This window comes from Melopsittacus undulatus, chromosome 8 (assembly GCF_012275295.1).
Source record: "Melopsittacus undulatus isolate bMelUnd1 chromosome 8, bMelUnd1.mat.Z, whole genome shotgun sequence".
NCBI classification, from domain to species: domain Eukaryota; kingdom Metazoa; phylum Chordata; class Aves; order Psittaciformes; family Psittaculidae; genus Melopsittacus; species Melopsittacus undulatus.
In genome coordinates, this window is record NC_047534.1 from 51,234,587 (window position 1) to 51,260,323 (window position 25,737).

Sequence of the window (25,737 nt, forward strand, 5' to 3'; positions counted from 1 at the left end):
TATTTATGAACAGATGGGTTTCCGTCTGCCTGAAGACAAAGGGCTGCTCTGTGCTAAATGGGATGCAAACCTCGACAGAGCAGTAACAGAGACAGGCTCTGCTGCCAACACTGTCGAGGGCTCCATTCTGGAAAGCACTTAGTGCCTACCTTTCAGGCAGGTAAGCAGCCCCAGGCAGACGAGCAGCATGATGTTAAGCAGGACATGCAGGTCTTTACAAGAATAAGCTTTTACTTGCTTTTGAATGCATATGACTCTGGTTTTGATGAGCAGGGCCAGAATCATTTGATATATAGTTGTGAAAAAACACTACTACCTCATGTTTCCTGAGCTGTTCCTGGCCTTACCCATTTAAGCTCTTTTAGGCTACCTTTTGAGCATGCAGACTGCTCAAAAGTGCATAAGATCCTAAGCCTGGCTTCAAGTTAAGCCCTGCAGAAAAATAACAATAATAAAAGAATGTTGTTCTGGAAACGCTGTAAATATTTGGGTAAGTAGAAAATAATTATTAGTAAATTCTGCTTGTTGCAGACCCTGCACCTCCAGCATAGAGGCTCCCTCACAGCTCTACGGCTTTGTTACCTTCTGTAAAACCAGCATCGCTGTGCTGCAATTGGCCCTCCGCTCGCCGTTGATCTCCACGGGTGGCACACCACAGTCTGCCATCCGTACTCACACAGCCCCATGGCTGTGGCCGGAGAGGAGCACGAGCATCTGTCCTGGGAGACCAACCGGCTGCTGGTCCAAAGCATCGCAGAGCAAGCGCGACCCTCACCCAGCAGCGAGGCTGCTTCGCTGCAGCGGCAGTTGCCATGACGAGCATGCTGAGCAGGCCGTGGGCCGGCGGCAGCCGAGGGAGGCCCGGAGCAGGCCCGTGGGCCTGAGCCCATATGTGCCCTTCTCCCCCTGTGTCCGAAGTCTGTGTGTGTTACGCCTGGCCGAGGGTCGATGAGCAAACCCGCCTGACGAGCGCTCCCCGGTAGCTCTCTACCAGTCGCTACCAGTCTCACAGGGGTGTATCTATTACATCCTCAACGTTAACTCTCAGGCACGTACATCTCTCCTCCGCAGGGCACACCGGAGCCCTGAGCCTGTGTTAGCCGGTATATGTGTTAGCCGGTACATGTGTCAGCCGGCGTGCGAGCAGGGCACCCCGGGGCTTTGGACGGGCAGGAGGTCGCGGGCCCCGCTGGGGCCGCCGCCACATGGGGGAAGTGTGGGGAAGAAGTGAGTTGCTCTGCACCGCAGCCGCTACCGCCGCCCCGTCCCACCCCGGAGGCGGTGAGGGGCGGCCGGTGCCGGCCCCTTTAAGGGCCTCGGCGGAGCCGCCCCGCCTGCTCATTTCCTAGCGCACAGGAAGTGGGGACGCGGTTCCGTGGTGGGGCCCGCGCGGTGAGTACGGTAGCCCCGCGCCCCTCTGGCCCCCCGAGTTCTTGTCCTCGTCCGCTACGTTCCTCACCCGGGTACTTGTCCCCTCACCTGCCCTCCCGCTGAGGACGCTGGCCTGTGGCCGTCTCCCTGATGCCAGGGGAAGGTGCTAACCAGCTCCAGCAGTGCGGCCGGAGGGGAGCGGCATCGCGACGGTTCCGTCCCCGTCTCCCGGCCGGGAGTGGGTCGGGCTACACCGGGCGGTGCGGAGCGGGGCCGGGGCCTGCGGCGGCGCGGAAGGGACGGGAGAAGAGGGGGCTGCGCCCCGACCTGCCCCTGGTGCCCGCCCCGCTTTGGCCCCGGGTGGCAGCGGTGCCGGGTATTGGCAGATGAGCTCTAGACGGCTCCTATTTGCCCTCGTTGCGGGGGCCTTACAGACCTGATTCGGTTTTCATTTTAGCGCTGTCTCGATAATAAAACTAATCTCTCTTCACGGGTGCGTTTCCATTGTGTTAACTAGCTTTAAGTGTGCGGGAGAGTGATATTTTTTGGAGATGGGCGCATCTGGGGACAGTGTAGGAAATGCGGTGAGGTTAATCTGTGCAGAAGGCATCAGTGCTGATCTCTCGTATCTCACTGGAACCGGGCGTTGGTAGCGCAGAGCTGGGGCGGTGATCTCCGCGTTAAGTGCACGGGCTGGCTCACTGGGGGGTGCGTCTGAGCTCGCATAGGCCGCTAGAAACCCGATTTTTCTCACCTTCCCCCTAGAAATAGTGGAAGTGATGATAAGAGGGCACTTCACTGTTTCCAGCGGGATATTTAGAAGTAACTATGGCTTCCATCTCCACCTTTTTGTCAGCTAGTTTCTTGCTCTGTAAATTCTGTGCTCTTAAAAACTGTGAAATTGGAATGTATTGATAGTGAACGTGAAAAATAAAATTCTATCATTGTTATCTATCTATTGATCCTGAAGCAAATTCATTTGTAGGAGAAATGCTAAAGCAGAAACAGGAAGGTTGCCATTTGCTAGACAGCTTTTAAAACTGAATGTACAACAAGTTAAACTTGAATCTGCATGTTTCTAGTGAAGTATACCCCAGATCTGTTTAATTAACATTTACTCTATTCTGTGGTTTTGTAGTTGTGTGTGTTTGTGGTTTGATTTTTTTTTCCTCTGCAAGTCTCTTTATCAGGCGGAAATTGAGACACTGATCTACTGAGTTTATAGGTGATGGAGGACCAAGTGTGTTCTGTTGCTCTGATGGGTAACTCGAGGTGCAAGAAAGAGTGAGGTTGTTCTAACAGACTGAATATTCCTCAAGCTAAGGCCATACTGTAAGAGGGGTTTTTTTTCCTTTTTGTTTTCTTGCTGACTGTGAATGGCAGGGCCTGTGAGTGAGGCAGTTTCTCCTTTTCCAGCATGTGCTAGCTAAAAGGTCGTATCCTGCTTCACTGTGTTTGAAGGAAACTTCTGGCTTCCCTTTGTTTATTAGCTAGATATTGAGTCCCCAAACACTGTCAAAGACTGTGGCTTGGAAGTATTCCCTGTAGCTGTCAGTGGACATAGATGCATTTTGCTGACTGGGTGTTAGCTATGAGTGTCAGTTATACCCTGAGGCTTTTATGGGCAGCTCCTTGCCAGTAAGCCCTTGTTGTAAGTATCAAGAGACCTGCACTGATTGCTACAGCACCGCTGTTCTAAACCATCAGTATGCTGAGAATGAAAGGAAGAATAATGATTTTTGAAGTGCAGGACTATACAGCACAAACACACTGTTTAGCTTGTGTGTTCCTGGAGTAAACCTATGAAAACTCCAGTATGATTAAGATTAGCTGATAGTGAATAATTCTTTCCTTTCTTGATCTCATGACTATTTCAGTGTCCTTCTCAGGCTTAAAGGGGGAAGAAAAAACAAGCAAAAAAACCAACCCAAAAAAAACAAACAGAAAACCCTAAACCTGTCATTAAAGCTGCTGCATCATGGTAGAAGTTGTACCAAATTATTCTTGAACTTGAATTCTTTGCAGTTAAGTTCCAGTCCTGGGATATAGGTCTTCCCAAGTCAGAAATGACTCAGATGATGAGAAGCATTTTTTGAGGGCATAGTTAAATGTAAGCAGCTGCAGTCTGTTGCCAATAAAACCCACAAACATATCTGGAGAAAGTTTCTCAGTTTCTACCTTTGCTCCACAGTACTTTTGTGCCTGCAAGAAGAGTTTTGTGCACCTCTTTGTTAAAAGGATCACCAAAATGACCTCTGCTTTTAAAAGAGAGAAAACTAAACTCAGGGGAGGGAGGGTATGAGAAACACGAAGCCAGGTTTTTTACTGCAGAAAAATGCACAATGTTTTTCGTAACTCTGAAACAGCTTGTCATCATGAAGCAAGCTTCATGACTTGCAGTATTTTCTCTTTAAATAATGCTGAGGCAGGAACATGGATGTGGGATAAAACTTGGGCCTTCAATAAGCATTGGAACTTATAATGTGCTGGGGTTTTCGTTAGTGCATCTGTCCCTTTAGAAGACCAGCTCTCCAAAATAAGTGTATGGGAAGAGACTATAATAATCTTGCTTCTGGAAAAATAAAATAGCAAATAGGGTTTTCAAGCACAAGACTTTCTTAAATAAATAAATCTTAGAGTTCTCAAAGGGCACCATGAAAAGAAAATGTTTCAAAAGCATAATAGCTTTTGTAAACAAAGGGAAAAAAAGATACTGTGCTTTATCAATGCAGTTAATTATGTTCTTGCAAGCTTAGTGCTGGAAATGGGAAAATGTGATCATAGATCTCAAGACATACATAAAGAAATAAAATACATTGTTTTTTTAAGGTAATGGAAATACAGTTTAACTTTTGAGTTACAGCCACAGCTTCAGTTTCAGAACACCAGAACTGTTCCAGTCTGAATGATGATTAGAAAAGCCCATAAAATCCATTAATATTGTTATTCATTAGAAAAATCTGAAAGTGCACAATGACTGTAATACTCTTAATTTCTTTTTTATTAAACTCTTTTGAAAATCAATAAACATTTGTGAAGGCAGGAACAGTTCTGCAAGTTGCAGCCCTCCTTGTCATCAGCATCTTCTGGTGTAAAAGAAGTGAGACAGGATAGTCTTGAGGCCCTTTTTAGGTGCATCTACCTGCTGCTTTCACCTAAGACTGTTTAAGGCTGTGTGTATCTTGCGTATTCCTGAAAATGTAGACAGGTGGGTTAGACAATAGTTCTTGTGTATCTTACACTTTGATGTGTGTCTAATCTAAATTGGTGATTCTGATGGCCACTGCTAGCTGAGAAACTGCTTAAAAACTAGATAATCTTTGTATGTGGTCAGTAAAGATCAGGTGTTGAAGGGGAAAGGAAAATGAGCTGCTTCCTGAATCCTGGAAGATTTTGCTGCACATGAGAATATGGCACACTAAAACACCTATGAGAAGCTTGTACATTTTATATGCTGGCAGTAGGTTACCCATGCTGGTTCTTTTTGTTTGTAGTAAGGCTAGTAGTAGACCCTTGCTCCGCAATTATTTCAGAGTAGCACATAGTGGGAAATATATCTTGGAATGATCTCTGCTTTACCTTACCTGTTTTTAAAGGCTCTTCCCATTCACTGACTAAAGGCTCTGAAACTTATTAGTGAGTTGATAAAGCTGGCAAGCCATTGCAGGTACTGTGAGTGTGAATGTGAGCATTTAAAATAGCATCAATGGTGTGTCAGTATTTCAAAGCAAAGTTCAGAATATCCAGATACGACTTAAGATGAGGAAGCTATGATGTGAGGAAATCTTGCATGTACTTTTTTAATCTAACCATTTCCTGTCATTCTTAATAATCTCCAACTGTAATGAAAAAAAATGATAGTGATTGGCCTGTTGCTGATCAGTGTCTCCTTGCAGTTCAGGTGCCTTCCAGCACCATGCTCTTGGGTCTGATGATTTCTTTTAGCCCTTATCATGGTCCTTGGAAGTTCTTGGTCTAGACCCCATCTGCCTGCCTGGCCTGCAGGGGAGGGGAGGAGCGTGTCTCAGTAGGTACCTTTGAGGGTTGTTGGCAGCTGTGCTGGTGGGTGAAAGAAAAGGCAGGTGTGCCTTTGTTTTTCTTACACCTTCTTCCTCCTTCATATTGAAGTCTTTCACTGGTGAAGTGAGTGGGTGATAAAGGGCAGGTCTGTCTCACTGTTATTCTTGCCCTTTCTTCCTCCTCTGTACTAAAGGCTGCTCTTTCACTGGTGAAGAAATAAAGTAATACTTGAGTGCTAGTTTTGTAGTAACATATTTAGATTTGGCTGTCAAGAAGACTAGTCCCAGGTAATCTTGTAGGGAAAAAGGCCCTGATAACTTTTCAGATGCCAGTGTGTAGTTGTAGAAAGCCTTGAGAATTTAGACCCGAGGTGCTGGTTTACAAAGATGCTGTAATTAATTTTGTTTGTATATGTTGTGGGTATTTTCAGTGACATTTAACGTGTGACAGCTAATTGTAGCAAGGTGGCTAACCAGGCAAATTTTCTGCTACTCTATTGTGCATGTCTGGTGTTTGCATATCATAGAATCATGTTAGGGTTGGAAAGGACCTTAAGATCATCTAGTTCCAACCCCCCTGCCATGGGCAGGAACACCTCACACTAAACCATATCACCCAAGGCTTCATCCAGTCTGGCCTTGAACAATGCCAGGGATGCTATCCAGACATTCACAACCTCCCTGGGCAACCCATTCCAGTACCTCATCACCCTAACAGCAAAGAATTTCTTCCTTATATCCAATCTAAACCTCTACTGTTTGCCTATCTTCTCTGCAGACACAGTAGAAATAACACTTAAATGGTTCTTCTGGCCTTAGCTTGTGTTCCTGTTGCAAGGGCAGGTGTTGAGCAGCAGTGCACAGAAAAAAAATGAAGCTCAACTGCACTGCTGCAGTTGAAATGCATTAAAGCAGAGGAAATGATGTAAATGAGCTTGTGTTTTGAAGCACACTCAGAGAATACAAAATCCTAGTCTTGAGTGCAGTTTAGCTTCTCTGGAAATACATGGAGGGCAAGGTCATCAGTATCTATAAAATAGAATCTGTCCTGGAAGAGCATTTTGGCAGTAGCTTTCAGATGACGTGTGGTAGCACTTCTGCTGTCTCTTAAAGGTTCCCCCAAGTAGTGATGTCAAAAATAAGATGCTTGTCAGCACTCTTGATACTACTCAGCCCTAGAGGTAGCAGATTGCTTGCATGTCTCATAGTTCTCTGGCAGAGTGGAAATTAAGGCTGCTGAGTGATAGTATTTTAGCCCATCTTTCATGTAATCTGGGAGCTTCTGCTACAGGTAGAAGCCTTCTAAAGAAAAGATGTGCAGTTTGCAAAATAGGAGAATGAGTATTGGTTGTGGGTGGTACTGGCTGGACAGGGGATGGTATGACTGGTGTGCCTTCCTCTTCCAAGGACAGTTTGGAAGCAGTTTTCCCCTGGAGAAGAGAAGGCTGCGTGGAGACCTCATAGCAGCCTTCCAGTATCTGAAGGGGGCCTGCAGGGATGCTGGTGAGGGACTATTCATTAGGGAGTGTAGTGATAGGACAAGGGGTAACGGGTTGAAGCTTAAACAGCAGAGGTTTAGATTGAACATAAGGAAGAAATTCTTTACTGTTAGGGTGGTGAGGCACTGGAATGGGTTGCCCAGGGAGGTTGTGAATGCTCCATCCCTGGCAGTGTTCAAAGCCAGGTTGGATGAAGCCTTGGGTGATATGGTTTAGTGTGAGGTGTCCCTGCCCATGGCAGAGGGGTTGGAACTAGATGATCTTAAGGTCCTTTCCAACCCTAACTATTCTATGATTCCTGTGAGATGCCTGTGCAGGGCAAGCTGCCCCAGTGCTCCCAGTGTTTGGAACAGGACTGCATTCTAACATCTAAAATATTATATTACATTCTACTATTGTTTGGTTTGGGTTGTTTTTTTCCAGATTTTAGACATAATCCAGTTACTTTGAATATTGCATTTAACCGTTCAGAGTTGCTCTTTAGTTGTTTAGGGTTTCTATCAGAAGTTCTCAGAGCTTCCATTAGAGGTTTACCTGGTTAGATGGAGAGGTGGAAGTATAATAAGGATTTAAGTTGGCCTGAGGGGCCAAGAGAAGGTAACAAAACTTTAAACCAGTGTTAAAATAGCTGCTGGTTGGCCTGTGTGTTAGATGTGGCACTTTGAATAGCTTGTGACAATTACCTGTGGTAATAACCTGTATGTTCCTGCTGGGAAGGAAAACAAGCAAAAAAAAAACCCAAAAAACATGAAATATGAGCAGAACAGAGGAATGGTGTGAGAAACCTGGAAAACTCAGGAGGCTTGGAGAAACTGCTGGCTTTTCTCCCCTCTGAATTACAGTTTTCTCTTCCTGAGCAGAAGAGGAAAGATCATCCAAGTGGTCTAAAGACTGGCTTCTGGGACTTGAAAACAAAACAGAGATAGAGCACAGTAGTGTGAAGCATTGAGTGTTTGGTCTTTCTGTTTTTCATACTGGTGTCTTTTTCAATGCAAGGCAACTTAAAAAAGCCCCAAACAAACCAAGATTGATAGTTCTGACAAACTGCTAGCTTCTGTGCTTTTAGTGAAGCCTGGTACTACTATTCCTTTAAGAGTAAGTTAATGCTTAGTCATAATGTCAAATTAAAAAAGTACAGATTATTTAAGTGCATCTAGCTGTGCTTCTGGAACACACCAGATGTTTCTCAGTTGTTTGGCATACAGCTTTCACTTCTAGTGACACATTCATGGCTGATCTGTTGTGCTGAAAGCAGAACCTAAGCTACTGCTCTGATTTTTAGCCATTCTAAAAATACTTGTAGATTCTGTGCCTCCTTTCGTTTTAGATTCATGGACTGAGGACTAGGAAAGTGAGCACAGTCTGGAGTCCTACATATGAACTTTAGCTGATTCAGTTTAAGAAAAACTTGTGTGGTTGATTTCCAAGGCAGCAATTTTCTGAGGATTTCTGTATCAAATTGCCCTTTTTTTAAGCCGCTTTTAGATATTTTACCAGTTGGACCAAATGCACAGAAATTACTTCCAGTGGTCACTTCAGAAGTTTTATCACTCTTCAAACTTGAAGGGATTTCTATGCAAATATTGGTCCAGAGTTCCCCCTACAAAATTTGGTAGTAAACTGCAACTTTAATGAGAACGTTGCTGTGATAGTACTCAGTGTACAATTGTCAAATTAAACTTATTATGAATTTTAAATCAGTTGTGTTTCTATGTTTCTGCTTTAAAATAATGTATTCATAGAAGTCTCAAAGTATTTTTGGGAAAGTTGGACACACTTGAGAATTTAACTTCTTGCTATTTTCACTTCAACTGCGACCACTCCATTATAACCTGGAGTTCTACCTCCTTGAAAACAGTATAGCTCTTACCATAGAAAAATAAGGAGGTAAAAATAAAAATTAAAAAATAAAATAAATATCTAAGTCCTGCACAGGGTCAAGTTTTTAACTGTTGGTGTTGTTTTGTGTGTGGTTTTTAGTGGTGAAGCCAAAGCAGGGCTCCTGTTCATAAGCTCATTGCTTACTTTGGATTAGGTATGAAGTAAATAGTGTGAATAACGTTGTTCTTTCATTTGTCCCCTTAACTGCGTAATGCATTTGGGTTTGTGTAGGAACAACAAATCCTGGGACATGTGATAACTTGCTTCTCTAAATTCTGGGATATAAAACTGCCTCAGCAAAGGGCTATATTTTTCACAGTAGATAATGTAAAAACTGAATTTAAACCATTTCAGTGCAGTTAATATTTCCTTCATTTGAGGATGATGGCAGGACTGCTTTTTCCAGGGGCCGTTGTGGCAAAAAAAATCACCATTCCTAGGTTGTTGAATATCACCTTCTGCTTGCTTTCTCTGTGAATGGAGACAATAAAACTCATACTGTTTCCTATTCTGTTGGCTTGTCATGCTGATTTAACTTCTGGTCAGGTACACAGAGTGAGGAAGTGGTATGCGGTACAGGGGCAGGATGAGTCCTTTGCACAGCCCTGCATGTCTGTCTTGCTGTTGTGAAAATACATGCCAGTGAACGTGTTGAAACTGAGGCACAAATTGCAAGAGAGGGTTTGCGAAGGCTATAAAGACCCAGACATGATTGATGGAGCCTAGACACACTTGATCTTACGATGATTGAACTCCAGTTCTTCTATGCTTTCTTTCTTTAAGAAGGTTAGTATAAAGTGTGCTGCTTTTGTCACATCTCCTGAGAATATACAACTAATAAGCAGGACCTGATCCTAGATAAAGGTAAAATTCCTTATTGATAGTCTCTCTCTGGTGTTGATGGTTGATCTGTTACATGAAACAAGGAAGATAAGAAACCCTGTATATGTTCCCTGTGTACTCGAGTCTCAAATGTGACAGTGGAAACCTGTGGAGGGTTAGTCTTAATTTTATTTTCAAGCATAGCATTTCTGCTAGTAAAACCAAAATGTTACTTTGGTGAATAAACCCTTTGCATAGGGATTATTTTGTTTTTGAGTAAGTCCTGTGGTTGTCATCACCTGTCACTGAAGTAACTTCTTCCTACACATTCCAGTGCCTGAACTACTTGTTCCTGGTGTCCCATGAGTACAACTATGATCCTTGTGCCGAAGGTCTGATTTTATTTTTTTTTTTTTTTTCCCATTTAGGAACTAAACAAATGCCGAAAGTTATCTATTGCATATATGCTCATGCACTTTAATTCGTGTAATTCACAAATAATTCATTGAAGGCTGTTCATAATGTATGTGGTAGTCCTTAGTTCTTGTGTTGACTGTGTGGTGGGTTGTTGTTTTGGCTTGACTTGTGTGGGTTGTTTGTTTTGGGTTTTTCTTTTCTTTTCCACATTGTTAATTAAAATTCAGGTAAGATACTCAATGTGCAGTCATCATTGTCCCCCTGCACCTTCCATGGGACTCTAGCTTTGGCAGTGTTTACCAGCAGAAGGCAGAGAATACATAGGAGCAATGCTAAATTGATAGCTCAGCTTTATACTGGGTTGCTAGCTGATGAGCAGCCAGGTGAAGCTGGTGCAGAAACACAGATGACTACATATCTGATATTGCTTGGAGTCTGTTGTGTAACTGATGGACGTGAGCCAAATGCAACTGTTTTTCATATTTATCAACCAGGTAGAGCTGATAAGCTTATATGAAGTAATCACAGATTGTGGAGTTGAATTAGATTTGTTGTGGGACTGGTTGTCACCTCATCTTCTAAGGCAGATGTCTCACTTTGTTTTATTTTCTTGGCGCTTTTTGTTTGTTTGGGGTGTTTTAGATCTGCAATGTCTCTCTGAAATAACTTTTTGCACACACTGCACTGTCCTGTTGAGGAGTGTTAGTGTGTTCTCTTACATATTTGGTCCTGTACAGTATTGCCATGTGAGCATGCCAAGATAATGTGCATATGATGGGAATGCTGGGAAGGTACAGAGGAGGATATGAGAAAATTTTGGTAGAAATAACTAAGAGGTAGCTGGAAGAAGAAAATCACTGTTCAGATAATGTAAGTAGCAAAGCTGGAGTTCTTAAGCACTACAGTTGCATGTTATGACTGGAACAGTGTACTATGCTGTAAGCTGTTGGAAAGTTAAAAATCAGCTGATGTTTGTGCATGATGTGATTGATTTACCACGGGCAGTGATTGTGATGTGTGTGTTTAAGTGCAGCTTTCAGATTCTTCAGGATTTATTATTAAATTGGTAAGGGCTAAAATACTTCATGATTGTTTAACTTTCCTATTGGCTTTCTTGAATACATATCTTCTTTGCATAAATTTATAGTGGGTTTCAGCTTCTTTCCTGTCCAGTGTTGTATGTGTGTGCTTGGAAGACAGAGCTGTAGCTGAAAGCAAATTAGGTGGTAGAATTGTGGTAAACCCCATGTTCTTTGCAGTCAGTGTAGTGTGGGTGAGATGCTAGACTAAAAATCAGCTTTCTGTGGAAAGTGAGAAATGTGGCCCCTAACTCTTCTCTTGGATATTTTTTTCTCTTCTTGACTTTTCCTTTTCTATTAACCTTCCCAGGAGCTGAAAAATCTGACTTTGGTACTTGTTTCTGTGTACTTGGGTATGGTTTGAGGTTTCTCACACTAGGGTTTATGCAGAGATTGTCTGTGACAGCAAAGACGGCAAACTTGCTTTGTGCTGGTTTCAGTGAGTGAGACCTGTGTGTGCAGTGTTTCTCTGACATTCATAAGGAATTCTGTTTTCAGTGGTACTCTTCAGAGTAAGAAGGGATAATATTGACCTTATGTTTTCATTGTGTAACTTGCCAAATAGAGAAGTATTTGTGTGTGGAGGAGGGTTTAAGGCTGAATATCTGTGGCATCTGGGTGAAATTATGAACAATAAAGCAACTATGAAAATCAGCTGGAATTTCATAAGCTGCCAAACTATGACCATCTAGGGCATGCTGAAGGAAAAGGACATGTCTAAAGTAGAATATGTTAAAATGAGGAATGTCTGTTGGTACAGTCTGGCATGAGGCCAAGTGTATACTGAATTAGGTCACTGCTGTAAGTGTGAATGTTTCCCTTCTGTAGAAAGAGGTACTCATCCTTTGCAACAAGGAACCAAAACAGAATAGTAATATAATAAAAACGAATTTAAAAGCGTTTTCAATTAGCATGCTGGTCTATACCCTTGTGCTTGGAGAATCAGTGAGCTCTTTTGTAAGGAACAGAAACGTTTCCATAGTTGAATATACATCAGGCCCTGGAAATGCAGGAAGAATAACAACCAGCTGCTTCCAGAAAACTCGCAAATCTTCATAAGCATTGCATAAGCCTCAGATGTCTTGTTATTTGGAAATCATAGGGAGTATTGTAAATAGACTTGTTTCAAAGAATTGAAATAATGTGAAATATCAGTATGTGCAATTTAAAGATTTTGAACTTAATCTTCAAACACTGAAGTGCTGACCCCAAGGCTTTCTGTGTGATTACTTATTTCCACATATCTTACTGTTCTTTTTTGTAAACTTCAGATGTGCCTTGTGACACTGAATTAGTTTTCCTATTGTCGTTCTTGGGATACTGTATGTTCTTGCTAATTCTGGGGTTTCACAGCCTGCGCTCTCTTGTAATCATCTCCTACAGCCTGGGAGTATTTACTGGAATTCCTAAAATAGTGCTATGCCAGACCTAATTCATATCAAATTTTGGGTGTAAATAAGCAAAGCTAGCATAGTGAAACAGAGGGCTTGTAAACTCTTCTGATGGGGTGAGAATTAGGGTTCTTACTGGCTTTACTCATGCCTTCAAGAATGAAAGATGGAAATCATATCTGACTCCTTTGGGGTGACTCTTAGCAGAGTTAATACTGGGTGAGCTGGGGGTGGAGGTGGGGAAGGAAGGGATACACAAGTCTGCTGTAGAAAATTAACTCACTCCTTCAGCTCTCCATGGGTAATTTAACATTTTAACGTTGTTTAGCATAACTGTCTGCACAAACACTCCTGGCCTTTCGAGGCCACAGGGAAGCTGTAGTGGGAAAGATGCTTGTTCTTTATGGTGTTGCATGAAAACTGTCAAAGATAAATAGGCAAAGCCTATCTTGTACAAAAAGGCTGTCTTGTTAATAAGATTTCCACTAGCTCACTAGAGAAGAGTTTTGACTAATGAAGGAATAATTAAAGCCTAAAAGGAAAAGAACCAGTAAGCTCTTTACAGCCTACTGCACGTAGTTTCCATTGCTTCGGAAACAGCTTGTTTCTCTTCCGTAGGCACCCCTGAAGGCAGTGTGTGCCACAGAACAGCCCGCTGGTGTAAACAGGGAAAGTGCCTGTAGGAAGACTCAGACATCTGCAGCTGTTCATAATCTTTTGTCATGTTGGTGATGCAATACAAGTCGGGAGTCCCTGTGGAGGCATGCTGGCGTTTTTAATCTGTGCTTACCATAATGATGTACATTTGGCCACCGTTAAAATTCTTAAGAACAGAATGGTTCTTTCATTGCCCTTTGCTGTTGCCTGAGGTAATTGTAATCTCCTGGTAGATTGTGTCCTCTTGACATGTACAGGAAATCTGTTGTCCCTTGCTTCTAAGATGTGAATGAGACCTAAAGAAATTTAGTGACTCATCAAAGTGAGGACAGGGCAATTTACTGGTAGAGCATAATTGAATAAAGGTCTACTAGGCTAATGATTCACCTTCAGGGATGTCTGTTTATCACATAACAACAGTTACTGATTGTTTAAAGCCCATGGTGGTGGGACATTGAATGACTTTTCAGTGGCTTTAAGTTAGAGGTTGACTGATGAACCCAATCTGGCCATGGTGTACAGCTGCCTGCCCTGACCATTATCAAAATGTACCATGGTGCCTGTGTTTGTGTATAAGCAATGCAAAAATGTTGCTGTTGTTGACAGGCTGTGCAGTGAGAAATAGTTGGAATTGGGTTTGTCAGTACTTTATGCACGTCAGGTAGTTTGATCATTTCTCAGTATACCTTGACTGACTTAAGATGTACTAGCTTATGCGTGGAGTGGCTTTAGTACAGTCTAGTATTTATGTAGGTTTAAAAAAATATGATTCTTTATATAATTAATTGTGGCTTTTCACCTCTTGTGGTCTAACAGAACAAAAATTCAGGAAGAAATGTGGAAGAAAATGTCATATAGGCAACTTGCTACTTAAGAAACCTTGGGATGGTATGATGTCATTTCTGTTTTTTTCATCATTTCTGAACTGGTTTTATCTTGAAGATGGTTTTTTTCTTCTGTCTCCCTTGATTTACCACATCTGGACCCTGGTCCGTAGTCTGAGGATACATCTGGTGTTGATCACCCTTTATAGGCATCTAATTTGCATTTATATAATGCTGTGTTTGTGCAATGAGGAGTGACTAACTTCTGTCTTATTTGGACTTAAAAAGATGTTATCTAGAATTCATGTCATAAAACTTACTTATTTTGTTCCAAAGCAGCCAGTAGCTTTACATTGGTTGAAAAAGCTGAAGTTTCAAATAACTATTGCCTTTAAGCTGCTCTATTAAGAATTTCTACATAATGCTTCCACTTTATTTGTGAACAGGGTCATAGGCAGGGACCTCAGTACCAGAAATACTAGTAACTTCTTCAAGTAGTCTTGTAGACTTCAGATGGACAACTCTGAAGTGTGCAGCTCTTGTAAAACTCAGTGTATATGGCATGCCAAGTTAGGATCTGCTATTACAGGCATTGATTTTGGTGGTATGAATAAATTATTTAACTTTTCAGGCCTTGTAATGGGAGCTTCCTTGCAAATGAGGATGCTAAATATTGTGATACTGCTGGTATGTGGTACATGGTTCTCACTAAAGAATATCCTGATGGTGGAAGCTGGATGGGAAGGGAGAAAAGTCGTAAGTGAAGACATAATTGGGGAGAAATATTGCAAGGTGTTTGTAAGCACATGAAGTACATTGTGACATCATGACTTATTTACAAGGACAGGGGAAGATGGGAGTTTGTGGCTGCTTGGCGATGTTAGATAGCAGCCTGTCCAATCCATATAGAGGGAGTGTTGGAGTGGGCAATCTCTTTCCTAATGTCGTAAGCATACTGAAACTAAACTGAAGTTATTCAAGGTCCCAGAACTTCCCTCAAACGAGTTATGCAGCATAGTCGAAATGAATGTACAGCTAACAGATCACTGGGCAAATTTTAACCAGCTTCACTTATTTTATACATCCACGTTTTAAGCTTAAGTATTTTATTAATGTGAGAAAGTAGACTAACATGCATGGAGCTTAAATATAGCTCTTTATGCTGCCACTGAAGAGGCCCATAAACTGTTCAGCTGACTGGTGTTGTTGCTGAGTAGGATTTTTGGTATCCCCCCTCTTGCATTACTGTGGTCTCTTTTCCCTGGCCTTTTCCGCTAAGCCTCAGCAGTGTAAGAAGGTGACCCATGCAAATGGTCAGTGCCTCTTGATGCTAGCCTAACCAAATCAAAAGGTGGAAATGTTAGACAGTGGGTAGTCTGAGGCTGCCTTCTATCAGTTGGGAATTAGGGTTTGAATTTGAATCTCTTGAATTTAACTTATTCTGAAATGCTGTTTCTGTGGACTTTGATATTTAGATATACAAAACTTTACTCATGAGTAAATAATTATCTCCTAAAAGATATTTACTTAAAATAAAAGCAAATATAAATGCGAACTTCTGTTGCTGCTGCTTCAAAACAGTTCTTGGAATTTTTTTCAGTTCAGAGGAGTAGAAGGGGGATGGTGTTTCTTTATTTCCCACCCAGGAAAACAAAACAAAAACCCAAGAAAGAATGGGGGAGGTAAAACAAATACAATTTGATGAGACTAGAAGAACCCTTCCTGCTTTAGCTAGCTTTGTGAAAAATGTATTTCATTAGACTGTCTATATTGCTTTTTTCAGATACTGTGTCAAAGGGAATCACTGATGGCTAATGCAATGGAAAGAGATAATGTTTTTCTTTCTCCTTTTCCTACTCCTTCCCCCAGCAATCCTTTGCATCCGTGTGTTACAGCGTTATTCATGTGTTTTCAGATGACTAGCTGTTTTGTAGCTCTAATATGCACCTTTCTTTTAATTTTAGGTTCTGACTTCATTTTGCTGACTCAAACCACAGATTCCAAAGAAAGGAGGGGAAGTGGAATAAAATATTCAAGTACCAGAGGAAAAGCCAGACTACCTAATGAAAATTACTGTTACTAAGCTGTAGACTGCTCTCACTTGCACACAGGGGGAGAAAAATTGCTGTTGATTCAAAGCTTATGAAATTACTTCTGCAGACTTTGCTCACTGAACTTCAAATAGACTAAAACCATCCAAGCAGGGTTGAAATAGGAAATGGAAACATGACTCCTTGCTGGTGTCTTCTGTGTTCCTCACCCTCTGCAGGTTTTTCCATTTGGGGTAGGAAATCCTGAACAAATTGTATGGCATCAACCAAGCTCACAGTTGATGGTTATGGATGACATAGGAACTTCAGATTTATGTCTCTGCAATGACACCTGATTAAGGCAAAGGTTGAAAACTGCACATCAGCTACTTTATCAAAACTTGTAGGAACTATTGCAGGCACGCTTTCTCTGTCTTTCTAAGGTTTGAACTCTGGGGTGATGTTCCCTGAAAAGCATGAGCAGATAAGTCATATTTTTGAATTGGAAGCGGTAGTAACATGAGAATGCCCAGAAGAGGCTTAGTAATTCAAGCCAGGACTCGTTGGCTATTAGTGGGCCTTGCTTTACTATTCAGTTTAGTCTTGCTTATGTATTTGCTGGAGTGTGCTCCACAAACAGACGATAATGGATCTCTGCCTGGTGTCGTAGGTGAAAGCATGGGTAAAGAATACTATCAAGCTCTCTTGCAGGAGCAAGAAGAGCATTATCAAAACAGAGCTACCAGTCTGAAACGTCAGATTGCCCAGTTAAAGCAAGAGCTTCAGGAAATGAGTGATAAATTGAAATCCCTGCAGGAAAAGAAGAGCCCAAGGGTCAATGGTATGAACTACCAGGGCACCAAAGAACAATCATCCAATGATCTCCTAGAATTTCTTCATTCACAGATTGACAAAGCTGAGGTGAGCGTGGGGGCTAAACTGCCTAGTGAATATGGTGTCATTCCTTTTGAAAGCTTTACATCCATGAAAGTATTTCAGTTGGAAATGGGGCTCACTCGGCATCCAGAAGAGAAACCTGTTAGAAAGGATAAGCGAGATGAATTGGTGGAAGTTATTGAAGCTGGCCTAGAAGTCATCAATAATCCAGATGAAGAAGATGGACAAGATGAAGATGATGGAGTAGGAGAGAGGCAGCTGTATAGTGAAAATGATTTCATAGAAGGTATGTTTATTATAAGCTTTCCAGCCCCATAACAGAAAGTAACAACAGGCATTTAATGGTATTTGTATTTTTTTAGGGACTTTACCTACTTGAATATAGTCTTGAACAGATGTTACACACTAAGAACCTTTATTTCTAATGATGAGACTATTACTGCTTCATTATCTTGTGTTTTGGGTAGGAAGCAAGAAATCCGTTTCAGAAGGGCTCACCACAAGAAGTGTACAGGATACAGCTGTATCTGCTTGGAATACTGAGGCATTCATAATTGGTTGTAGCTGAAGTCAGTGTAACACAACTGCTTATGGTGCTAAATAACTGAAAGACTTCCAGTGAAACTGGTGGCAGCAGGAGGGAGAAATTGATTAATTTCTCTTGTTCCAGTATAGTTAATCCAGTCAGTATGAAACTACAGGGTTTTTCTTCACTTATCTGTATACTACTTTTAGTTAATGTTCAGGCTACTGACTGTCTTAAGTTTGACACACTTATATGGGAGGCAGATCATTGGTGGGCTTATGTATTCTGGTCTTGTTAGGTGAAGAACTTTGTGTCCTTCGTGGTATACAAGTTACAGGGTCTGCTAGGCTGTGTTACCTTGAACTGCTCTGTTTTCTCTCTTCTGTTCTCTCTCAGTAAGTTTAATTACAGGACACATTATTATAAAAGCAGATATGGAAGCTATGTTTTCACTTAGTGACACCCTTGAAAGATGCATTAGTGATAATAAAAGAAGTTGGCTTTCAAGGTACAGTAAAATGCTGATGGAGATAATCAAAGCCTGTCCTGGTATCTCTTTTTTTGTATTGACAGTATTAAATACAGTTCATGCTGCCATAAAAAAGCCCCACAAAATTTGGAGCATGTTATAAAAGCATTACTGTAACAGGGATTCGGGATCTCAGCCGTACTAATGTCCGCACTATTAAGTGAACATGATGGAGAAAAGTACCATTGGCCTTGAAATAATCAGTTCTTTCAGTCTAAGATGATGTAATTGGTCTGTAACACAAAAAGTCTCTGCTTTTAGCAGCTACTGTGATTAAAGTTTAATGCAAGTACTCTTCTTAATTCCAGAAGGTGGAACTGGATGTAGAATCCACTCAACTGTGTTGGTATAACACAGCCAATGCAGTGTTAGGCTCTTGGTACAGTTTTTACTGAAAGCTGTATTATTTTGTCTGGAGGTAGTCGTCCTTGCAGTCTTCTAATTGTTTTCTTTATATATTAGGTGTGCAGCTGTTTTTTCTTTGCTGTTACTCTAATGTATTGGGGTTTTTTTTACCATTACTGAAGTAGCTGTTTATTTTTCTTAGTGTCCTGCCTATAATGACTGCAGACCTCCAAGGAACAAGAGCAAGCAGATTTAGGACCTTAAAATTGTACTTCATGCCCCTGCCTCTGTTCACACCAGTATACTGATAACTGGTTTTGGAAATCAAACTGCTGTAATGGCATTCTCTTCAAGCATAGGGTTACAGGAACTGTAGAAGAAGAGAAGTATTTTTATGATGTTGCTCATGTTGGGTGTTGCTCATGTTGCATTACTATGGCAACTAGCTGTAGTAATACATATCAGTGTGGGTTGTTGGTTTTTTTGGTTTTGGTTTTTGTTGGTTTGGGTTTTTTTTTCCTGTTGTTGTTGGTTTGTTTTGGGTTTTTTGGGTTTTTTTGTTCTTTTTCCAGACAGAAACTGTGGGGTTTGTTGGGTATTTCATGTTTCTGTATGTGTGGTTAATTTAGACACAATAGGCCAGGAGAAAAAAAAAAAGGCTGTTTTGGAATATTAACACTTTTCCCCCCAGTATTGTTCCAAAACTTAGAGGTGAGAAATGGAACCAGCTGGCAGTGATACCCGCAGGTCTTTTGCCCTGCAGCCCTGTGACTGAGCTCTAGTGTGCTATCTCCCTTGTCAGTTTGTGTATCCTTGTTTGATGGAAGTCTAGTTGGAAAGCTTATGCCTTTCTAGTTTGAAAACACTATTCCCTTAAGCTATCATAAACAATTCAAGTTACACAGCAGACTTGGTGTGTCTACTTGAACTTGCAAGAGGTCCTGTAGCTGTCCAATGAGCATAACTGAATTGTTGCTGGAGTAGCACTGCACATTTAGAGAAACAAATGGTTAAAGATGATTTGAGATAAATAGTTTAAGTTCTGTGTCTTTTCCAATTGCTAATAGATTATTTTGTGATAAGCTATTTAGGACTAAGACTAGAGTTTTATGCGATTTGAAATGTGAAAACAGGAAACTGAGAAACTTGTGGACTTTTTTGGGGGGGGGCTTCTGGGGCAAAAGAGAACATGATACTGCATTAGTTCATACATAACAATCATTAACATAGACTGATCTGCTTTTGTTCTGACTTGCAGGATTTTTTTTTCTCAAAACTAATGCATACCTATCTACCAAAACTTACCCACAAAACTATGTCACAAGTACAAACTAGAAACAGGCATTTTTATTGTAGAAGCTTTCTACCTCAAAGGTTACATTTTTATGCAGGTAAATGATGTTTGGTTCTGGGGATTATTCTTTCCTGGTCTTGCGAAATACTAGACTAAACCTTGAACTATATCATCTTTGTGCTATGCACTTTCAGGTGTATTAGTAAATCCTCAGAGAATTTGGTGGCTATGTAAGTCTAGAATCGCTTACAGGCAGTTTTACCTGATGGTATCTCTTCACCTCCACTGAATATGTCTGACACTCTTCCCCAGCGTTTACATTGCCTCTGATGCCCACTGTCTCTATTTGTAAAAGCATCAAGAATTGTTTTTCTTCCTGTATATTAGGATTTAACTATATTGGAGTCACTTGTGACAACAAAGACTAATGACATGAATTAAAAATTAATCTGCCTTCTGCAGATTTAACTTTGTCTGTTCTATAAATGCAAATTTCTAAATAAACTTCTTTTTAAAAGTATACTTAATTACCCAATAATTCACAGTTTTTGAATCTACTGATTTTTATTACTCCAGCACTGCTTAGGCCACAGAGCATAGGCAAAAATGCATTCTGATGGGTGCTAACTTTCTTGTTGCTGCTCTGCTTTATTTTGTGCCCCCAGTTAAACTGTTCATGCAGCTCCTTTGCTGCATGCTCAGCCTCTGTAGTCTGTATGTAAAGATATTATGACTTCTACGAATGGTGCCAGGAAGATGTAACCACAAGAGTGAGCAGCCTGTTCAAATGTTAATCTAAACTGATGTTATTTTTTTAGTGTTGCAAGACAAAATAATGATCCTCATCTGTTTTGGAGCTGTGATCGGGCAGAGCTGTCACAGCCACATCATGGCTATTGGCAAGATTTGAGCAATTACACCAAGTTAAAAAAGAGATTTGCAAGTATGTGTTACAACTACAAAGATACTTTCTCAAAGCTTGAAGTTGGTGTTCACAAGGCTTAATTGACTTGCTTTGCTGATGAAGTGTAAATCAGTAAGTTTCTCAGTTCTGTAGGGCATTTTGCTGCATTGTTTCCTTTTTTTACTTTGCTGCAACCCAAATTGAAACTTCCAAAACTTTAATATTAACAGAACAAAAAATCTGACCTTAAAAAAAGTCTTGATCTGCAGTTGCTGTTTGAGAAACACTTTGAAGTTGCTTTTTTTAAAACATTTCTGTTAGATCTAAGCATATGAGACATGGGAGTATGCTGTTCTCCTTGGATGAAGAGTATCCCTAGAGAGGATAAAAGTTGCAATATTACATATTTTCACAAATGAAGGGGTCTAGGACTACAGGCAATGAACCTAATTGATGAATTGGGCATTCTAAGATAGTCCTGGATTAAAAATAGATTTCTTTGAGATCAGTATTTGATATTCAGAAACATGAGGATAAAATGGGAAGAGCGTAATAGTGTTACCTCTGCCCATCCCTTTTCTTCAGAAGCTAGGACATTAAATCTTTAATAGTGATGCAGAGGTCATTGAGGAGCTTTCATGGACATCTGTAGTTTACTATCAGTGTAACTGGGTTATCTGTAGTTTACTATCAGTGTAACTGGGTTATTTGGGTTACATTTATCAGTGTAACTGGTTTATTTGGGTTACATTTATCAGTGTAATGCCTTTATTTTATCAAGGTATTAAAAGCTCTTCCATTGGTTAGATGTTTAACTTTCAGAAAATGGAAGCATTAGCATATTTTCAGAAGTTAATTGTCAGTTAGCTAATCCCTAAAGAAGGTCTTGTTATTGAATGTCTATCAGAATTCGAGTGCTTTTTGTTGAGTCTGTTTCTCTTGCTTCTGTGTTTCCAGTTGTAACTGGGCAAAGTCCAGAAACTGTCTTTAGGTCTGAATCTCAAGGGAAAACTTCCCACCCATCTTTGGCATATAAAATATTGTTTATCCCAGCACTACAAGCTCAGAGTCAAAACTTACAGAGTCCCTGCCATCCACGGAACAGTTGACTGCTTATCATAGAAAATACCCCCTTTAGTATGAGCTTCATATGACCAAAAACTGGCCAGTGTCCTGGAACGTCAACTGGCAATTTTAGTATACAGAAATAAAGGACATCTCTTAAGTTCCATAGACACTTTCTTGGTAACATGTGTGGTAGTTGTAAAAGAAATAATAGTATTCAAGGCAATAGAAGAACAGCTTTTTGGCTTTAATAGTAATTGATTCCCAGTATTCCTAGATTTGTTTGGTGAGAAACAGAATTCTGAGAAGGGACTAAAGCTTCATGGACCAGGAATAACAGCTGTTAAATTATTTCTGCTGTTTTTTACCTCTTAGCTTATAGAGCTCTATTTTGGATGGCAGCCAGTATATGCTAGTTGGAAGGTGAGATAGCAAGTTTTATTATATGAGTCAGTCCCAAGTGTTAAAAACCTGAATATGCTAAGAAGTAAAACAGATGTGGGTTCTTTTTCTGGCTGTTCCCAGTTCTGGCTTCTGTGTGTAGAAGCTTTAATCCCATAAAAGTATTCAAATTAATAGATTGCCGATGGAGGTTAGCTCATAGTGAAGAGCATATACTGCTTTAAAAGTGTGGCACTGGTAGGATGCTGAGATTCACAAGTTGGGAATCTCCTAGCAATTAAATGTTGGCAAGGCACTGCTAAAATTGATATTAAGGTCTTTGTGAGCTAACAACAGTGGTGGGTTTTTAAAGTTACTTCAATCTACAAGTGTTTCTTCTGTGCTATAGCCTGGTGTTGCAAACTGACATCGAAGCCTGTCCTTTGATTAAAGATAACCTACTGACAACTGTGACATGCTTTTAAAAAACTTCACTTATAAATGGTATTTTCATCTGTAAACAGCTATTAGATACTAAAGAAAGGAATGTAATCTGAAGTACTGAATGTGATTTTATGCAGGATTACTGGTACAAAGTATTTGCTGTGTTAAATGAAAGCAAGGTGCACAAATGCCGTGGTGGCATCAGCTGCTTCAGTAACCAAGAAGCTGTTTTCAAGGTACAGTGCTAGACTATGCAGCACAAAGGGTTGGAGTGGAAAAGGGTTGAGAGGGATTTAAGATCTTTTTCTGCTTCTAAGAATCAACACTGTGGACTTCCATTGTTTGAAACACCCTTTTCAGTGCTTGTAATTAATACTGATTTGAAACTGTCATGCTGAGCATTAAAATGTGTTGCATATTTTATGCAGCTTTGTGTTCACAAAAGAATAAATACGGATTTCTGTCCCTTAGGGTTCATTTCAAAACTTTATTCATAGGATAAAAAGCATTTAAGTTGAAAAGCTGTATTCAGACACCATTAACTTTCAGTGTAAAGGCACTGGCTTATTCTGCTACAACACATCTCCCACACACCCTGTGTGGTGGTCATCCATGTATCCCAGCAGGTGTGCCAGTGCACATGCTTGCCTGCAAGAAAGGGTGCCTTACAGAACTGAATATAGGAGTGGGATAGGGAGCTTGCTATGAAAGAGTGGCATCTGGGCAGATACAGGATGGGGCAGAAAGAGAGAACATCTGTGATTAAGATGGGATTTGGTTTGGGGAGAGAGGCTGGAGCAGAGGAGCATGGAGGGAAATAGGTAGATCTGCAGAAAGGACTCTGTAAATGGAGCCTGGGTTATAGAGGAGAAAAACTGGGGCAAGGTGGTATATGCATTCCTTGCTTCTTGTGTTGAATGAGAAGGTAATGGGAGGGAGCATGGAGAAATGCTTGCATAATGATAGTAGAGAGAGGAGAAAGGCAAAGCTTTCTATTCAAGGCAGACAAAACAAAGCTGCTCTAAGTTTGAGGACTGTCCCTTCACATACCTTGACCGCTCTTCATTTCAGTTGCAAAAATGACAATAATGACAGTGTAAGTGTATATATATATATATATATAAGGACAGTATACTGAGCACAAAAGACAACCCCTTGTGTGACCAGAACTGTTTGTCTATCCTGTGCCCTGCCACCTTCTTTTGGTGGGAGCCTGGGAGAGGATTTTAGATGCTCTGGAGGCTGCTTTGCACAAGGGGCAGTCCAGTCCTGCTGAATGAGTGAATGGAGATACTCTGGCTGCATGGTGTGAGGGCACGTGTGTGGTCTCTGTGGCCAGCTCAAATTAAAGTTATTTGGTTCATAGCATAGCTTATGTTTCTTCTCTATAATACACCTTTTCACTGTGAGTGAGAGAGAGGAGAGCAGAGATGGGGTAAATGTAGGGCAGTTCTGTTGGAGTATTTTCCCCGCATCATCTCTTGCTCTCAGATTAGTATGGATACAGAATTAACAACACAAAGCTCAGTTGAGCCAATGCCACAGATGAGTCTTGGTCTTTTGCTTTGTGGTGTAAAATTAGAGAGGCTGTTGGCTTAACTTGCTTCCTTGATGTCCTTAAATGACCCATATCCTGAATGGGATAGACTTTCCAACCCATTAAAATTTCTCTAAATAGGTAGTCCTGTTTATAGAGGGCTGCTGGTGTTTTCTCAGTGTTACAGTTATGTAGAAAACTTCTGCCTATGTCCTTAGAGGACTGTGACTACAGTGAAACACCACTGTCTTTATTTATCACAGACGAAGTACTGTAGCTAATGGTCAGCAATGAAAGCAATTTTAGAGCATTCCAGCATTTATCACACATTATTTTTTTTAGACATCACATTTCAGATTTTGCAGGCTTTGTCAAGCAAGTTACTCCATCATTTTTCTGCCCGCAGCTTTTGTTATGCTTATTGCTGGCCAGATGATCTCAGCTTTTACTGTGGACTAGCTCTGGGGATGGTCCTTACTGAAGGGCTTAAGAGCAGGCAGTAACAGATTTCGGCCATTCTTTTTGATATCAAATAGTTGAATTACCTTTCTATTGGGAAGACCGAACTAATGCTGCTTGAGAAGTTGATGTAGGATGATAAAATCTGATGTGGTCTCTAAGAAGCAAGGGAAGTAGGAGCTTGTCTGGGACTGTTTCTCAGATCTGGTCTAGGAGGATAGAAAGTTATTGTGATTGTGATGGTTTGTAAATTGTTTGTTTTTAGGAAAACCCCAGAAGGTTTTTCCCTAAAGGTTTATTTATTTCCTTTTCTAGCTCTTTGGAAAAACTGTGTGTCTGAAATACAGTTGCTGGGATCTTTGACTTTATAAATTACTTGTGTGACTTATTCTTCAGGTTACTATCGTACAGAAAGAGATAAAGGGACACAGTATGAGCTGTTTTATAAGAAGATGGATGGAATGGAGTACAGGCATGTCACCTTGTTCCGACCTTTTGGACCCCTCATGAAAGTGAAGAGTGAAACAGTCGATATTTCTAGATCAATCATTAACATTATTGTCCCTCTTGCTGGAAGAACTGAGGCATTTGCACAGTTTATGCAAAACTTTAGGTAGGTGCATGAGATTATATAGTGAGTTTTAATGCTGATTTTCAGTATTTTCTTTCCTTTTCAAAATGAATTTCCAGAACTAATGATTCCAACATTGTGTGCAGCTGCCATGGGATGCTTGTAATTGAGTCTACTATATGGAGAAAACATTCCTTCTTAAATGATTTAAGATATTCTCAAATTGCACTTCTAGACCAAATGGCAGGGCTGTTGTGAACCTGGACAGAGATGATCCTGAACATCATTTTCTTGTTTACATCAGCTTTTGAGCTTCTGTTTATAAAATAAGGTATTGGAATGAGACACACAGTATTGGAACCTTCTGATTTAAATGGGAAAGATGGGGAAAGGGAAAACATTTTTCCTTGTTTTCTGTAGAAGCTAGTTGAGGTCTAACCAGAATACTTAAATCTGCTAATACTTGTACATGTAATAGCTTTTAAGCACCTGAAGCTTCTGTTGTGTTGCAAGTAATTATTAATATCAGCTTATGTTTGTACTTACAGGGATGTGTGTATTCATCAGGATAAGCGTGTTCACCTCACAGTGGTGTATTTTGGACAAGATGGTCTATCAGAAGTGAAAGGCATCCTAGAATCTGTGGCTAGGTAAGTGTGTTGATCCAGTGTCAGTCAATGCAAACAATATTGATTGGCATTTAAAATGGTTTGTTGGAACAGGTTTTTTTCCTCATCCTGACAATATAACAGGATTGTTTTGGGTTTTTTTTAATTTCTGGAATGAAATTACTGT

The 25,737-nt window shown here is 40.7% G+C and overlaps 1 protein-coding gene across 1 annotated transcript in view; it reads left to right on the forward strand.

Annotated features, from left to right (window-relative positions):
- The first annotated feature begins 1,329 nt into the window (after nt 1-1,329).
- The window catches only part of CSGALNACT2 (chondroitin sulfate N-acetylgalactosaminyltransferase 2), a 30,020-nt gene continuing 5,612 nt past the window's right edge, over nt 1,330-25,737 (forward strand). Inside the window, exons 1-4 of the mRNA XM_034065638.1 lie at nt 1,330-1,392; nt 15,925-17,173; nt 24,768-24,984; nt 25,491-25,592. Of these exons, the coding sequence (XP_033921529.1) occupies nt 16,510-17,173; nt 24,768-24,984; nt 25,491-25,592 (983 nt within the window). The 5' untranslated portion in view covers nt 1,330-1,392; nt 15,925-16,509. The remainder of the gene's footprint in view (nt 1,393-15,924; nt 17,174-24,767; nt 24,985-25,490; nt 25,593-25,737) is intronic.